Source organism: Mizuhopecten yessoensis, unplaced genomic scaffold, assembly GCF_002113885.1.
Source record: "Mizuhopecten yessoensis strain PY_sf001 unplaced genomic scaffold, ASM211388v2 scaffold10759, whole genome shotgun sequence".
Lineage (NCBI taxonomy): Eukaryota > Metazoa > Mollusca > Bivalvia > Pectinida > Pectinidae > Mizuhopecten > Mizuhopecten yessoensis.
In genome coordinates, this window is record NW_018408707.1 from 715290 (window position 1) to 734481 (window position 19192).

At 33.6% G+C, this 19192-nt stretch overlaps 1 protein-coding gene across 1 annotated transcript; it reads left to right on the plus strand.

Moving 5' to 3' along the window:
• Positions 1-1971: 1971 nt before the first annotated feature.
• On the plus strand, positions 1972-11324 carry LOC110462211 (TLC domain-containing protein 2-like). The gene is made up of 4 exons (XM_021516068.1): positions 1972-2280; positions 4707-4789; positions 5372-5454; positions 10472-11324. The coding sequence occupies exons 1-4, from the start codon at positions 2063-2065 to the stop codon at positions 10913-10915; spliced, it is 828 nt and encodes a 275-aa protein (XP_021371743.1). The 5' UTR covers positions 1972-2062; the 3' UTR covers positions 10916-11324.
• The last annotated feature ends 7868 nt before the right edge of the window (positions 11325-19192 follow it).

Below are 19192 nucleotides of genomic sequence, written 5' to 3' on the forward strand. Positions count from 1 at the left end.
TCTTACGCCCTACCTGCAGGGGCATTGTTTGGGTCTCAAACTTACAAATCAGCCAGCCAGGCAATATCAACTATCAAAACCATAAAACCATTTCAATCTCCTCATAAGTTTTAAAAGTCGCGATACAACATTATTTCACAGTGGCGGATCCAGAGACCTATCTGGGTGGGTGAGTGGGGTTCCAAATTTCCAGGGGGATTTCCATGTGGGGGAAAATTGAGGAAAATGGTGAAAATACATGATTTTTAAAGAAAATTATCGGGGGGGGGGGGGGGGGGGTTGTCTTGAAGGAACTTATTATATCTATACACAGAATAGCTACAACTTACACAGGTAACTTTCACACAGGTAAGTTAACAACACTTTTCCTTGTTCTCTAAAAGGTAGGAGAACTGAGAGCATCCCGCAGGTTCGATCCCCGGTAGAAGCACATTACTCTCTTTCCTAATACAAAATTAAAGCTCTTAAAATTGTACCCTAAAAGTGAAAGTCTCGTCAAACCTATAACGGGCTAAATCTACACCCTCTTTGAAAAAAATGATAACCCTCACCCGAAATAAATGAATTAAAAAAATATTTCGGACTATCAAAACATGCGAAGCCTTGTTTAAAGCTTAAGCTGATGAGTTTAATGACAAAGGGAAATTCCAAACTATTCTATTAAAAGAGATAATAATGATACAAATTAAGATTGAAGTTGTACAATAGTATATGTACACGGTTTTAAGATAACTATTTCATGACAACAAACACAAAAGAAAAGTATTTTCTTTCACAGATTTAAAAAGAATTAGTTTGCCTTAAGCGTTAATGCGTTAACGCAATTAATGATAACTTTTACGTACCTTAGTAGGTAAAACTGGTCAGTGTTTGAACAAACGGTCTCACAGACCATCTACATTAAATCCTTTTCTCGGCCGAGTGCAGTAACTACAGAACCTTGGAAAAAATCATGTCTTCACGGGCATTGTAAACCACAGGGACCTGAGAATTTGTTACAGCTATATTTGGACCTAAACTAAGGTGTTCAGAGTAATTTTACATGTTTTAGGGGTTTAGATCGACTTTCGGTAAAAATGACACCCCCAATGATCAACAAATTATCAGGTCCCTGTAGTGTAAACGTGTAGACATCTCTACGATTTAACTCATATCCCCACCCCACTTCTTTCGACATACAATGTAGTAAGTAACTTTATTTGGTCTCGAGATCATTAAAACATGATATATCCAGAAAAGGTTAACTTATATTCCATTAAAAAGTATCACTTACAACCTATGATTTCTGAAAACTTAGTATTCCATTAAAAAGTATCACTTAAAACCTATGATTTCTGAAAACTTAGAGAGGACATGTTCAAAAAATCTTAAAATAATAATTTGTTTCCACAGTGTAACTTAATCTTTGTTAGCTAGCCTAATTTGATATAATTAAATATGATACATAATGGACGCAGACTACAAGCTTCTATATCCATATCAGTACATACAACAAAATTAACATTATGATATACTTCAAGTGTCAATTAAACAGTTTTTAAAACTAAAAATTAAAAGTTATATTTTCACGTTTACAGTCGGTACTCATCTAAACCAATTTCAAACTGTATAACATTAGATGAATCAGTGCCATCCTGTGGAAAACTGTTCCATTTATCAACAACACGGAAAGTAAAGAAATGTTTCCTTATACCAAGGTGACAGTGCAATTATTCACGTTATTATATGTCTAGTTATGACAATGTGCTGATCTTTTTTTTCTTGACCACCTTTAATTTTAATCACTATTCATGTTAAGGTCTGTCCCATTTAATCTTTGTAAAGGTAACTAAACCCAAAGACATTTAATCCACGTAGTTATATTTCATGGTCCCGGCTGGCACATTATCAGATCCGAACTTGTTATGATAAACATAGCAACAAGGAAACTCTGTTTATTTTTTCACATGCATAAGCGACCTTCTGACCAAATCACGTGACTTTCTACCAGAGACCTAGTTTTGGAGTGCACCGGCGGGCAAGAAAACTATAGCAGGCAGGCTGCCGTCAAGTTGACATAAAAATGGTGGCTTCGTCGGGAAATGTAACCACTGCATCAGACATAGATCAGGTGCATGGTTACTATATGATGTTCGGCACAATGGTATTATTCACTGGAGTGAACCTCTTCATAACTAGACTTGGCACCCCTAAGACAGTTCGTGAAGATCCCTGGCGATGGAAGAATATCTTAATTTCGTGGGTGCATGCATTGATTTGCGGCGTTTGGGATATTTTATGGTAAATTTGATGAAGTTTGTCGTTTGATCTTTATAACACAAGTGTTTTTATCCTGATGAAATCGGAAAAACCAGACATGAATCATCGTGTGATGGTTATTAAGAAAAAATATGTCGCTTAAATCATTTCAAAAATATTAACTTGGCATTTACCATTAATACTCGTCAGTATATTGTCGCATACAACACGTTAGTGTTACCAGTTTTTCATCTTGCTCTGTCAAAATGCAGTTAGTTGATCATCAGAAAAATAATCAATTAATAGTGATCTTATATTATATTCATTTGTCAAAAGGACCACTCTAAACACCGGGACTGAGAAATTAAAAGTTGTCAATATATATGCATGACATTGTTTAGAATTGAGAGCCATACCATTAATACCATTTCCCCAATAGTGATATCCACTACAAAACATGTAGTTGTTTGTCATCATCTTTGTCTGATCATGCAGAAACCCTGTTAATTGTTTATAAAATTAAAGGCTTAAATTAAGTGTTGAGTCTGTTTCAGGGGTGTAAAAATTGTTTTGAAAGCACTTTCCCTTGGCAAGTAGACATTAGAAAATAGAAATTCACTTGCCTGAATATAATTTCTACCTGCCCCCTTAAAATGCATATGTAATTGGAGTATAAAATGCCTTGCCAGAACAAGGTTGAACCGTTCGAACCCTAGACCTTCCAAACACTAGACATACTTTCTACCTTTTAATTAAGCTACCTGGTCGCCTATGATCGACCAAGTCCAGTTTTGCTACATTCCTCCCTCCTTTACCAAGTCTTTGCCCCAGTAGACAACACTGTTTCCAACCCGGGTTCGGGTATCACCTTGCCAAGCATTCACTTAGTACTTGAAACCAGAAATAAGAGTTGCATGGTCATAGCTATAGGCACCAAATGTAACAGGAACGGAAAATTGCACAGCCAGACTGGGGTTTGAACCCAGGATCTTCCTAACTCTAAACAGACACTCTACAGGGGTGGAATTAAAAAAACCCAGTTACTGGTCCAAAAGGCCAGTTGAAATAAAAATCTACTGGTCCTGTTTGAAGTGCACTGGTCCAGGTACGAGGGCAACAGGCCCAAGCGAGCCCCAAAGGTACCGGATACTCTTCTGATCCCCCACCAGAAATTTGAAATCGAGAAGCTTTGTGATACATTTTTGGCTGAAATTTTTGATAAATTTACAAAATATCTACTTGCCAGGCGGAATAGCTTGTTGAAAAACCTACTGGTCTACCCAGAAAATCACGGGCCAGTTGACCAGCTACTGATTCCACCCCTGATAATGATGAAATTAAAAATATATTATGGCAAGACAACACGGGACAAACTCTATTTAACTAAAAAGCCTTAGTGTAAACATGATTTAGGATGAAATGCCCTGGATTCGTAGTCATTACAACTGCTATCAAATCACATATTTAATATACATTCTTCTGTTAAATTTTCAATACAAATTTAAACTTTTGAAAAGGTAAAAGAAAACAAAAATAACTTGGTCTAGGTAATGGTAGGGCAATTTGCCCCAATTAAAACACCAAAAACGTCCCAAACTGACCCAAAAACCATCAACAATAGCATTCAGCTAAAAAGGGAACTATTTTACATATCCTTATTGGCAAAATATTCATCTGTGTTATGCTGTCAAAAAGCGGAAGAAATTTGTGACTTGCAAAAGCTATTGCGGCAAAAACGAGAAAGTAAATCGTTCACAAACGGCAAGACAATTTATATATAATTACCCAACACTACAAATTCAAATAAATAAACTTCATGTGCTTGTATTAATTTACTAGATTTTTCAAAACTCCCAATCAGCTTTGAAGGCAATACCATGATTGCTATCTCACTCATATAGTCAGGTTTATATTATATATACCAAATTGACTTGCATCATAACGGAATGACCTACAGCCTTTCATTTGTCAACACTATCATTTTTTTTCAGAAATGGCTGCTGGAAATTATTAAATATAAATCATTCGTCTAAAGTTTCCATTTATATGTTAACTCAAAAAATGGAGTTTTGGATATGTTGTTGGGTCGTTTTGTGTGTGCTTTTTGGTTTGTTTAGAGTAAATCACCTTGCCCGATACATATTTAATGTCTGTCTATATTGAGGGTGTTTCTCTAAATTTAACATTATAAAATGAAACTCCCTTTGAAGATGCAATTCTTCAGGGTTCAGAATTAACAATGGCCTGTTGCCACACAAAATATGGTAAATCTATGAAAAATTCCATTGACCTATATAGCTAGTCCTATTGTCATACATAATTTTACAATCATTGGGGAAGTCATGCATTTGATGAAAAAAATTTGTTTACAATACTTAGAATTTTTATTTCAACATTTTCCATATAAGAAGTCATTTCATTTTCAAAGAAATAATCTGAAATAATTCCCTTTTTTCTTCAATTTTCAGTCTCGTATTGTATCCAGAACTATTTGGTGACTTGATTCTTCATATAAATTACTTCACTTTTCTCATGATACCCTTTTCAACAGGTAAGTATTCATATACAATCATCAATAATGGTAAAAGTTAAACCATCCTATATTCTAAAGTTTTGTTTGTGTTTGTTGTTGTGTAATTCAGCAGTTTTCAGTTGAAAACATAGACTACACCTATAAAAAACGGGATCAATCTACAATTTATTTTCACGGGTCCTCTTCAACTATATTGCTAATCATTGGGTCCCACAACTTAAAATTTCCGTTCTATCTAAATTCTATGAGTATAGGACTCTGCACTCGTATGTAGATTTATCACTGTACTGAATATCAGCAGATCGACAGCTTTTCACAATTTAGAACAAAGATGCTAGAACATGTATGCCATGGAACAATGTAAGACTATATAGTATACATGTACTTGAATATAATCAGGAATCTGGAAAACTATATTTCAGTATGCTCTTAAGAACTTTAGTTGCACATCGAAGTGCCCAAACTGATAATATTCTTCTCTTTACTAGTTAATTATCTCCCCTTGGAGAAAAAAATCAAGACCATTTAAAAAGTGTGAATAAAAATGTTCAGCATATTTTTTGTTTATTTAGAACATCTTCAATTTTTTTTGTTTTACAGGGTATTTTCTCTATGATTCCATTGATATGCTGATCAACAAGAAACTACGCCAAAACTGGGAGGTCACGGCACATCATATTGCTGTAAGTTGTATTTAGAGGCTGATAAGGGATATGATATCAAAATCGTCATATTATAAACTTTTTATCATATGTTCAAGTAACAAAAAATCAAGTCAACACGAAAAACAATAAGATAATTTAATCAACAATGTCAACTGAAACAGATTATTACAAGATGATATTCAGTCAATTCTGAATAAATATCGTTTCAAATCGCTGCTGTCAGTAATTATTAGTCCAAGTGTTCAAGTATTCTAGACGCTAGAGAATTAAGTATTCCCTCTCCCTGGTTTGTTGACGTCTGCTCAACACACTGTCTCAGCAAAAAAACAGCTGACAGCGCAAATCCAGATTTTACTTGGAACGCTTCGGGCGCTTCACATATCCAATACAGAAGTAGAGGTGTTCCGAACAGGGGGTGCATTACGAGAATTGTTATCGCATGGGGGGGTGCATTACGAGAAACTTATCACACGGATGACCGGAAGTGGTATCAGGAGTGGTCAGAAGTTATCAAATATGCAAAAACACTCATATTCTGAGTAAACATATGATAATACATTTTATGGTATAGAGTTAGTAGCTTAGTACTAAATGGGACTAACTAAAGTTCCCAGTCTGGCACAAGTCAAGGAACCTTACTTTTCAGTTAAGAAAAATATAAATGTCTACTAGCATATATCATTCAACAGAATTTCATGACAAAAAAGATTTTTTCTGGATTTTAAACTATTGTGAGTGTCAAAAAACAAAAATAACACAATATAGACTTGTCGTTTGTGGAAATACAATTGCATAAAGTAATTCATCCTGCAGGTAGATTTCATACTTGCCAACTCTCCCTTATTGGGAGGGAGACTCCCTATTTTGGACCCTAAAATTGATCGTTTTCAACTAGTGAATTCGCTGAACTTTTCTTATAAATTTTCTAAGGTCTGTTTGTTTCATCTGAAAAAACAGCTCCAAAGATGCCATTTAAAAGTGTTATTTTTACACCACATACACATGGTCGTGACTTTACATTGAATTTCCTTTTTAGGTCACCTGAGCTTTGCTCAAGTGACCTACATGTATTCTAATCGCTTTCCGTCCGTCGTGCGTAAACTCTTTTTACATTTTCAACTTCTTCTCAAGAAACAGTGGATGGATTTTTTTCAAACTTGGTCAGAATCATCCTTGGTAGATGAGGCTACAAAATTGTAAAACTGGGATTCCTACCCCAACCCCTGAGGCCAGGGCGGGCCCCCAAAGGGAAAATTAACCAATATTTCAAAAATCTTCTTCTCCAGACTCAGAGGTACTACATTCAATTTCAGTGCATGGAAAGAAAGAAAATCAGGGGCTTAATTTAAATTGTAAATTTCAGGACCCCCAAGCTATCTGTTCTCCCTCTGGAAGGGGGTTAAGTTTACTATAGTTTATATAGGGAAATAACACTTTTGGTTATATTTTAACAACTTTCTGTAAGAAATTATTTTTACTTGGTGAGAATTATCCTTGGAGGAAAATGGTTTCAAATTGTAAAATTGGAATTTCTACCCCAACCCCTGGGGCCAGGGCGGGGCCACATAGGGAAAATTAACCAATATTTCAAAAATCTTCTTTTCCAGACTCAGAGGTACAACATTCAATTTCAGTGCATAAAAAGAAAGATCATCAGGGCCTTTATTTAAATTGTAAATTTCAGGACCCTCAAGCTATCAGTTCTGCATTGGGGAGGGGGTAAAGTTTACTACAGTTTATATAAGGAAATAACACTTTTGGGTATATGTTATCCATTTTCTGCAGAAAATTACTCAAACTTAGTCAGAATTATCTTTGGTGAATGAGGGTATTACATATGCATTGTAAAATTAGGATTCCTGCCCGATCCCAAGGGGCTAGGGCGGGGCCCCAAAGGGAACATTTACCAATATTTTCAAAATCTTATCCTTTAATTTGATGACATGACAAGTATTGTATTCACTTAGTTTACATGCTGATTTCCACATCACATCTAAACAATAAAATAAAGCTACTAGTACCTATGATATAACTCAGGTGACCGCTAAGGCCCTTGGGCATCTTGTTCCTTTTAATTCTGAACTTAATCTCCCCCAAATCTTTTTTAAAAAGTTGGCAAGTATGAGATTTAAAAAAAGATTCTATTTGGCTGATTTATTTTTGCGTAGTTAATGTTAAAATATTTTCCTAATGTCACGGAATGATTACAATGTACCTGTCAAAAAAAGTTAACTATACATTGGAAACTGCTTTTTTGTCAAGACAGAAGGGTTGATAAATCATTTCTGAAAAGAAAAACGTACGTTGCATGACTTTTATGAAAAGTAATATAGATGAAATCACACAAAAGATAATCAATAACAGTGTACTTTGTTTAAAAATGTCTGCAGGGATAAACCAGGTTAACAAATCAGCCAGATTAAACTGGAACTCAGTCCCTGATCATCACATTCCTATACTCTTGCTCTATTCTGCTGAGCTTTCTACTCTACAGAAGTGTCCTTGCCCAACTATGCTACAGTTCCATTGTAAAGGAAAATAAGGGGAGGTTACTGTATATACTATATATTAAAATAAAATGCAATGCAGTAGGATATGGATCCTTAACAAGTTCTGCTAGCTCACGGTGTCAGACTACTGGCGATGTACTACATCCCAGGCTTTTTGTATTAATTTTGAATTTTAAGTATTAGAAGTCTTCAAAAGTTTTATGGAAATGCCTAAGGGGATGCAGTGTTAAATCGTGATTGTTCGCAACTTTTCATCATCTGGAGATTTCTCCACACAAAACTTTCCTTGTCTCTTCATTCATCGATCAGGCTCTCCTTTCAACGCTTTCCTTGTTTCTGCATCTATCTGTCTCTCCATACAACACTTTCCTTGTCTCTTCATTCATCAATCTCTCCATACAACTCTTTCCTTGTTTCTGCATCTGTCTGTCTCTCAATACAACACTTTCCTTATTTCTGCATCTGTCTGTCTCTCCATACAACACTTTCCTTGTTTCTGCATCTGTCTGTCTCTCCACACAAAACTTTCCTTGTCTCTTCATTCATCAATCTCTCCATACAACTCTTTCCTTATTTCTGCATCTGTCTGACTCTCCATACAACACTTTCCTTATTGCTGTGTCTGTCTGTCTCTCCATACAACCCTTTCCTTGTTTCTGCATCTATCTGTCTCTCCATACACCACTTTCCTTGTCTCTTCATTCATCAATCAGGCTCTCCTTTCAACGCTTTCCTTATTTCTGCTTCTGTCTGTCTCTCCACACAAAACTTTCCTTGTCTCTTCATTCATCAATCAGGCTCTCCTTTCAACGCTTTCCTTATTTCTGCATCTGTCTGTCTCTCCACACAAAACTTTCCTTGTCTCTTCATTCATCAATCAGGCTCTCCTTTCAACGCTTTCCTTATTTCTGCATCTGTCTGTCTCTCCATACAACACTTTCCTTGTTTCTGCATCTGTCTGTTCCCCTTACAACATTTTCCTTATCTCTTCATATATAAGTATCCACATGCAACACTTTCTCTGTTTCTGCATCCGTCTATCTCTCCATACAACTTCTTGTCTACAGAACCTTGATGAAACTTCAGACATGTGTGCATCAATACTAGATGTTGTGTCAAACAGTATTTTAACCCACTCAACCCTGAACTTTCATAATGAACTATTCCAACCTTTGAATTTGAGGTGTTCAAATGTGTCTTCAGGGGTGAGTAAGTTAGGTGTATTTTTTAAAGATTATTAGGCCACTTACAGTTGAAGATAAACATTTCTCCAGCCTTTCATGGCCTTTTACCTGTTCCGGACTATCTGTAACCCCCATATATATGACAGATGGAGAAAAACAATACAATTATGTCAGAGGAACAATAAGTTATGCTGTCACAATCAAAGTTGATAGTCAATCGCAAATCAAACATGCTAGACTACTGTTTGTGAAGTTCTGACTAAGATAATAGGATAGACGAAAAAATAGTAGCATCCCTCCCTTTGAGGATGTGACTGGGAAAATCTCCATCCAGAGGGGTGAAATATTGTCCGTCGTCCGTCCGTTCGGCGTCAATATTTTACTTTAAACGACTTCTTCTTAATAACCGAAAGGCCTAGGGTGATGATATTTGGCCAGAAGCAAACTGGGATGAAGGGCTAAAAAGTTTGTTAAAATGAATGACCTTCACCCATTTTCAAGGTCACAGGGGTCAAATATATAAAAAAAAACTTAAACATCTTCTTCTCCATAACCAAACTGCCCAGGGAGATGATATTTGGCCAGTAGCATGCTTGGGTGAAGGGCTACCGAGTTTGTTCAGATGAATGACCTTCAATGATATTCAAAGTCACAGGGGTCAAATATGTTAAAAACATTAAACAACTTCTTCTGAATAACCAAAATGCACAGGGTGATGATATTTGGCCAGTAGCATGCTGAGATGAAGGGCTACCAAGTTTGTTCAAATGAATGACCTTCACCCATATTCAAGGTCACAGGGGTCAAATATGTTAAAAACTTTAAACAGCTTCTTCTGAATAACCAAAATGCCCAGGGTGATGATATTTAGTCAGTAGCATACTAGGATCAAGGGCTACCAAGTTTGTTTAAACGATGACCTTGAATCATATTCAAGGTCACAAGGAGCAAATAAGTTCAAAATCTTTAAACAACCTCTTCTGAATAACCATGGGTCCCAGGATGTTGATTCCTTCGCAAGTTTCATCCTGAGATGAAAGGTAAAAACAAATGTTCAACATAATAACTTTGTTTGACTTTCAATCCCAGGGGTGAAATGTTTTAAAAAAAAATAACAGGTTCTTTTGAATGAATTTTAATCATAAATACTGATATTTTGTCTGTAGCTTTATTTTAGATCACTTTTAATGTTACAAGTGTGAGATTTATACCAGGTGAGCATTGCAGGCCCATTGGGCCTCTTGTTTCAATAGCTTTGAATAAAGTGTTCTTTTATCTCAACATTTTTTCCAATTTTTAATCTAAAAATGAAATCGATTTATTTTTGATTTATTTTTTCAGGTGGCGTCCATGTTTTGGTTCAATTTCCATCAGAAGTTATGTATAGGGTATAATGTTTTGGCACTGATGGCTGAAGTAAACAGCTTCTTCCTGCACACCCGCAAGTTGCTACAGATGATCCAGGTAGATTATAACTCTGTATTTTATAAGTTGGTGTGCCTCTGTAACATTGTGACATTTTCCTTTTTTCGAGGTTACTCAAATTCACGAATATTAATTGGAATGTACATAGAGTATGACAGAGTCCCGAGCTTTTATTACAAATGTCTTACGATGTCAATGTCTTGTATGACTCTAATCAACATTTTCCTGTTCTGGAGGCTGCTGAAGAGTGATTTCCTCCGCAATCGGGTGAACAAATCAGTCAACCCCGGTGTCAAATCAATCAATTCAGAAAGTAACATGAATGGTGATCGCCACATGGCACACGTGAAAAAGGAATAATGCGGAAATCTTGAATAGATGATTGGAGATCAAAAGTGTTGAGCTGTGATGAAGTCTACAAATGAACAGAAGTTTGAAGGAATTTTGTTCATATACTTAATGTACGCTATGTAAATTAACTAACGTGTACTGAGTTCAGAGGAGAGGTATGATTGACATTAGGGAGAAGAGGAATAACGAACAAGGAGAAAGGCTGCCTATTTCATTTCATGTCCTGTAAGTTCCAGTAGTATATATTGTCCCAGTATTAAGGAAGTAAATTATAGACTTTCGGTCTCGGCATTCAAAAGTGTAAACACAGCGAATTGATGTAGACTACTAATGTAGTGTCAAGACTGCTAACCCAATGTATCAGTTTTTTTGTTTTTTTTACTAAAACTCTTCAAATAAAATGTTCTGTTCTGAAGTACAAAGGAGTCCATTAATGATAATCTCTATTCACATGATTCAATACAAAACTGCTATTATATCTGAATAGGAAAAGAAACCCATGCTATAATTGATATGTTTTTTTTAAGAAATTATTCAGATAATATTTTTAATATATTTATTTACCAGTAGCAAGTGCATGAAATACCTATCAAAATCAAGTTGTGTATACTGTATCATATCTTGTACAAAAGTAAAAAACAAACATTGCAGTGGGACTGGGATCCTTAATAATTTTTTTCCTGTCAACATGGTGCATATATATCTAGGATCCATATATTGAAAGAATATTTTCAAAACAAAAAATTATGCCTGTATATAAATTCGACCCAAACTTTTATGAATTATCTTTTAGAAAAAATGAAACAGAAAACAGATCAATAGAGCTATGCTCTTAAGGACTTCCCACCCTTTGTCATACACACGTTTTTCTTGTCGTTTGTTCGTGTCGTCATTTCCGTATTGCGTATCGGGCACCTCAATGCCGTAGTGTCAATTATAGAAATACTGGATAAACAATAATACATGTGTGCCGAGATGATTCATAATGTATGATCACACGTACTTCAAAAATATAGATTCCGATATCAAGAAATATACTGACTCACGCAAAGTTACTGACATGACATGAGACCAGACGACTTCAAGAAGGTCATATATATGAAGCACATGGAATGCAGACTGATAGCTAGGTTTTGTGTACCAACCTTACATGTGCATATTATGTGCTAACACCAATTCACAAGCTCGAGGTCGTTACGATTGTCGCTGTCGGGCGAGTTACACTGTCAATTACGCTCTGACGAGTAAACCGTTTTTATAAATGCAGTACACTGACTCTGTTGAAATATTGTTATGTGAAAGTATTAAGATCCCTGTGAAAATGCATGTGTAAGTGCACGTGAGAACGGCGTACTATGCGAAAGCCTCTGATTACAGCTGGTACGTATGTACCTGACATGTAAATATACCATTCGCTAGCAGGCTGTGGAATGATGGTTAAACCTTGTACATGATTGAGGGTAATTTAATAGATTGTCACTTTTAATATCATGATTTTAATTAATTTCCATCATTTTTGATCGTTTTTAAAAGAGATAAATGTCATTGTGTAAATTGTATCCCTATGCAAAAAGTTCCGATTTTTTTCAAGGAATACAACTCTGACCATGATCAAAGTGATTGTAAAATGTTAAATAAATTAATTAAAAAGCCATTGTGTATATTTTGTTCAATTTTCCACTATTTTTGTGTAAAAGTCTGTGTCCTGTTTGCTTTTGGCTTGTAGGTAATCACTTTTATCCATACAACTTCAATAAAATACACTTAATGTAACATGTTTTAAATATTTTGTGATAAATAAAATATTTGTAGGGTTAATTAGCAATGCTTCTTTACATATTTTATTGCTGTTATTGTTCCGAACAATACCACACACCAAAACAATGGAAAATATTAAAATTGACGAAAACTAAATTTTTTGGGTATTTTTTCCAGAAAAATCCCCAGTCGATCGAAATGCTTGGATTTTTCATAAAATCACCTCTACATAGTTGCATAACCATTATTTCAAAGAATTCTGCTGGTTAATTGCGAAAGGGTGGAGCCTCCTTAAATACCATTATCATGACTCATGATGCAAAATGGGAGATATTTGTCAATATAAAGAAAAATACGTGAAAACCAGGATATATTTTTCAGATGTTTCTTCAAAATGTTGAGAGTTTCAGAATACTTTAAATTTCCCTCAAACCAGCTCCCTACCTACATGTATGTAACTGACTGAGATAATTAGAAAATGTTGGATTATTGTTAAAAAAAACGTAGATACTTACGCGTAATGATCATACTTTTTCCCCCTGAAAATTCCTTTTCATATATATATATACTCATTAGTACTACCCATGATATCACAGGTTCTATGGTAGTGCGGTACCAGTGTTTGTGCAGGCGCTGCGACACCTTTCAGGTTGGTTAGGTTGGTTTGTGTAAATGTTTTATGAACGTTAACTACCATGATACCATAGAACTCCAGGCTCTAGGTATATGCTAACTACATGTATATATATAGCAACCAGTAGGGAAACCAAACTTATTGCCAGTGCCAAGCGTAAAAATCTAAATTTTCTGATGAGTGACCCCCATGTTGTGCAACCATAAAGTTGAAATGTCTTCTTACATCAAATCACTGCTATTTTGCATTTACATACTCGTACTAACAACTCTGTTTACGCTCTTGCATTAGATTTAGCAATTGTCTTTTTAAATAATAGACATACCCTGGTATGCTTCATACTTTTTTATTAAGAAATAAATTTTGAGTTGTATCAAGTTTGATCAAAACCAACCTTTTATCATTTTATTAAAGCTTGCCTTCCTACCTACCAACTGACTTAATATGTATAGGTGCCCACCTGCCAGCTGTCTATACTTGAATGATACTTTCACAGCTTTTGTCAGCTGCAGAGATATGCTTGTTTGGCCTAAATTATTGGACTTTGCATCAGAAGTCGATTCATCTTACGTGAGGATAAGTAACCTTTTTGATAGGAGTACTTTTATAGCTAGTTCTGTGATTACAAGATGGATACTTCTGTCACTGTTAATGATGTTTCTAGACATTTTATTCCCAAACCTTTTTTTTTACGAAAATGTTGAAGAAATATGATGTCGATGGCTTGATCAGTTTTTCGAAAACTGATGTATGTTATGGTTGATACGGATCATTATTGTGAATTGATAAATTAAAACAAATACATAGGTAATGAATTTTCCAATCTTGAAGAAAATGAATGCCTTTTTTTCATTATTTAAGTACATGACAAATAAATGTGTTGGACAGAATTTTTTTTATTATTAAGGACCTTAGAATGTCTCTGTTAGGATTAAAATCACTCGCATATTAATGTCGGAAGTATAAAGGATTAAAATCACTCGCATATAAAGTGAACAAGACAAATTGAGAGAGAGCTAAAAAGCAAGTAAAATTGTTAACATGGTTGCAAATTCAAAATGTTGTTATTTGTATGCAATATTTGATAACTGTTTTAACGTTTGTATTTTCTTTTTCTATTTTTTTTGTGTAAGATTTACAGTTACTTGTAGGTTAATTTTTTAGTTTATATATATATATATATATATATGTGTTCTATTTATGAAAAAGCAGAGGTAATGCTATCCTCATTTTATGTATGTAAGAGAATTATTTTGTACAAACTTAGGAGTACATTGTATATTGCTATTGCTGTATATAGGTGTGTTACAACTTTTGTTGTTAATAATCCCTTGTTGACGCTATTTTTTTGTTATTTGCGATACAACCAGTTTTCATGAAATAATAATATTTTCATATTAATTCGAACAAGTAAACACCAACCATATTTTTTCGTTCAAATTAAAAACATTTTCTGTACCTGTCTTTAAAAAATCTCCTCATTCTTAATAAAGACTTCATACCAGTAAATTGAAGGAAATGTAAAAATTCTAGAACACATACAATTTTTGTGCAGTCGTTATCCTATTTTTTAAAAGCATATAATGCTTTTCGGTAGGTCATATATGATATCAGTTGTCATTATTTCTGATTGAATATTTTCTGACATGTGAGCAAAGTTTTCCAGTGTTAACAATTTACAGCAATAAATGTAAAATTGACAAGTTATCTCCCTTTCCGTGTAACTTTTACTATAAAAAAAAACTAAGAAAATTGTGTCCCTAGTAATTTGTTTCTTTACTGCAACAGATATAAATTACATTGTACATGAACTATTGCAAAAGTTGATTTTTTTTCAGGGTGAAACTGTTCTTTTTTTCTTAATGAGTCAATTAGTGCGAAAAATTAGTGCGAAAATATTCACAAACGATTATTTATACATGATATAGACAAATAGATAAAGAGGTTGTAAGGGTCACATCATGAACATTTTCTCTTTTTACAGTACATATTTCAAGTAACAGTTAAAGTAGGGTTATCAAGGGAAATTGACAACAGGTCTATATATTATATACAATGTATGTTAATTTCAATGTGTGCTATAACTAACAAATCACTTTCAGTTTGTATATTAAGTTACCTGTTACTTCCCGCTTCATAATATCACATTTTATTCCTAAGTATGTGGGCTATATATAGAATCCATATTTTTGTGACGTGCATACAAATTTAACTGCTTATGATGAATAAATCTCTCTCGGTTCCCCATAGTATTACAATGTAGATAATTTTGCATCTAGGGTACTTTTTAATCACAAGCAAATTATTCTGAATCAAATGTACAAACAGCATTTTTTTATTGTCATGTATTCATTTCTTGCATTTTCATGGAGAAAATGTGAACCAATCAAATTTAGCCTTGTCAAACAACTAACCAACCAAATTCAGCCTTATGATTGATTAATTATTTTTGGGTGGAAATATGGTGTAAACCAATAAAATTGGGCCTTACTGATCAATTTACCAATCAGAAATATCCTGAGTCTATTGTTCCAGTCCTTTTATGTGTTTTGATCCCCTTCAATATTTAATAAAATATTGACAAATGAATTTAATAAATTTTTACTTAAATGTGTCTGTCATTAGAATAAAGAAGCCTTAATTAAAGTCATTAAACCTTGTCAATTTCACTAAATCAATCTTATTTAAATATTTTTGGTCATTGTTAGGCCATTTGAAGATTAATTACTTTTTTGAATATTTATGTCTTACATTTAATGTTAATTATATATAAGAGTTAGTGTTATTTACTGGAAAAATATATGCATATTTTCAAAAACTTGATGAAAAGGATTGCTTCAGATTATATGAGTTTTATAGATATTTATTCTTTTTTATTTTCTGTTTGCATACAAAATATTTCAGCATTGAGTGCTGAGCTTGTTCAGAGTCTTAAGAAGGTTTTCTTCCTATCTGTATACACATGAGAGCAACAACCTATTTTACAAGCTTCATGTCGACCCAGAGCTGTGTCATAATTTTCTGTCCTTACTAAATTTTTGCTGAACATGAGTTTCACATACAGTCTACTTACTTAATGTACCGTATTTATGGCACTTACATGTTACATAGCTCAGTATCATGAACAGGATATATAAATCTGATATATATATTTTTCCTTTCTGAAATCATTATCAAAGGGTGAAAAGGTTGTTGAGGAGATGAGTGTATCCAGACCTGGATAGTTTTAATTCTCCAAAAGTAACTTTCAGAAATGAAATGTATTTTATTTTATTTAAAAAAAAAAGAGTCATCTCCCCTGGAATATGTTATGAAGTGTAGAATTATGAACACATATACACAGAAACAGAATTATAAAGATTTTAAAGTTTGTAGAAAAAAAAGAAGTTTAAAGTGCCAATGATCTGCAATCAGTAGTTCACGTTTTTCAATGTAACAAAATCTGGGATTATTGATTCAATATTTTGGTTTATGAACAAAAGGTTAAAATATCGTTAAATTAATATTTTGTTTTCAGTTATCTATAAGTATGAATATTTTTGGAAATATATATTTGGATTGATAAGACATTGTATTTATGTTTATGTTTGTAACATGGCCAGCATGTTATGGACTGAACACATCCATGTCATATTCTGCTTTTTGTATAATAACCTATTGTGATGTAAGTTTGAAGATGACATCGATGTCAAGATAGAAGTGATGAAGACTTAACTTTTGTTATATGAAACATGCTTTTCACAAAGGTTTTCATACTTAATATACAAATCTGTTCAAAATGACAGTTTTGACTTTCATCCTTTTAATATTTCATTTTAGCTGGGTACAGCAGTCTAAACTGAAACCTACCTGATTTGTTTCATAAATCCAATATAAAATGAAAAATTGTCTCAAATTTTAAACATTTGTTCGTAAAAATACTATCTGGACTTAAATTGTACCACAGGTATAAGTCAAACTGGTCCTTTGGTCTGTTCATTTCATTGTCTTGATCAATTGAATATCTTGAAAATCATGGTTGTCTCAAAGAGTATTTATGATCCTGAAGACTTTGTTGAGGGTTTACTTTAAGGATCCCTGTACCGCTGCTAAAAACTGTGACTATTTTTCTGGCATAGCTATAGCTATGATACATATATTTTTAATAGAAAACCATAGCTCATGAAACTTCTATAGAAAAATAATAAAGATGAAATAAATAAAATATTTCTGATGTAAAAATTCAGTGGGGCTAGGCCAGTATTTGAACCCTGGAGCTCTAATTGTTATACATGTATATTCGCCCTAACGACTGAACCACCCAGTCAACAGAAGTGTCCTGGCCAAACTGTGCTACAACTATAGCCAAAACAATATGAAGGGGAGGTTACTGTGTAAATGAAAGAAGTACACAGTGCAGTGGGACAGGGATCCTTAACCCTTTCACCCCTATGTAGCTTTAGTAAACTCTTCCATGCACTGATCTGGATGAGTCCATTATGGTCTGCAGTGGTGAAAGGGTTAAGTGTCATGTGCAACAGATTTACCATTTTGTTGTGGTCCAAGTATTTAAAGTCTTAACAATTTTCTTTCTCCAATTTGAATTACCTAGTTAAGAATCAATTTATAACACAAGAAATGAAAAATATTTAAAACATTTTACAATAACTGTTAATAAAGGTATGTAAATGAACAGATGCTGACAGAAGATGTTTGACTTCATGTAGTCAACCCAATTGCCAAAATATCTTGATGTCAAAATTTGAATTTGACAATCATCTTCATGTGTAAAGTTGTGGCATCCTCACCTAGCTAGTAGCTATATGGCCTCTACATACAATAAACTGTAAAATGAAAACGTTGATTAGGCCAGTAAAATAACTGATGTAAAAAGAAAAGACTGAATTATGCCACAATTTGATTGTCACATCTCAATAATACTGTATCTTTTCTAACATATGAATGTTCATTTGTTCTCGCTTGTCAACTGTTGGCCTTGGTGTCTTTTTACGATGGGTATGTAAATTTACGGGTACTTTACATATGTACGTAAAGTTTTTAGGTCCGTTTCACGGCTCGCACGTAAGTTACAAGTGAACGTTAATAAATTACAGGTATCTGTAAATTTACTAACATGTCGTAAAACAGCGGCCTGTTCATAAAGTTTTCTTGTTTGAAAACTCTGCAAAGACAATTGCTTCATATGCACATGTACAATCTGACCCAGAAGATAAAGGTTACAAGATTACATGGTTTTTAGATATCAGAAAGTTCAAATCATAGAATTCAAAAAATAGATGCCATCATTACATTAGGTCTTGTATTTCATGTAAGGAAAACCATTTTCAACTAACGACATACTATTGCTAATGCTATCATGGTTTTATTTGCTCTTGAATATGTTAAAATATGTATATTTTTTTTTGGTACTTTATAAAGCTTTTACATATTGTAGGTACAATTGGAGAGTGCTATTTAAAAAATGTAGAAGGCTTGAGTCGGTACCCTTAACAATTTACAGAAAGTACACATCAATATGCTTCATGCTTATAAATACCCATATTAGTAATATGAACTAATATGTGGAAAATATGAAACCTAATGCTAAATTATTTTGTTAGCTTGACTTTATATTATATCTTGATTCATCAAAAAGAACAATTCTATTGTATTGTTTAAAATCATAAATATTTGTTTGAAACATAAAATTGAAATATTAGTAACAAATGAAATAAATGTTGTAACATGAAAAGAAACCTCATTTTCTTGTATATATTGTCATTTAAAGTGGATTTTGCAAGTAAAAATCACCAATGTAAAAATATTTATACAATAAAAAATCACTCAAGAAAGTGTTGAAAATGTAAAATTACATATATCTCTGTACACGTAGGAAGGAGTATATAATTATATAC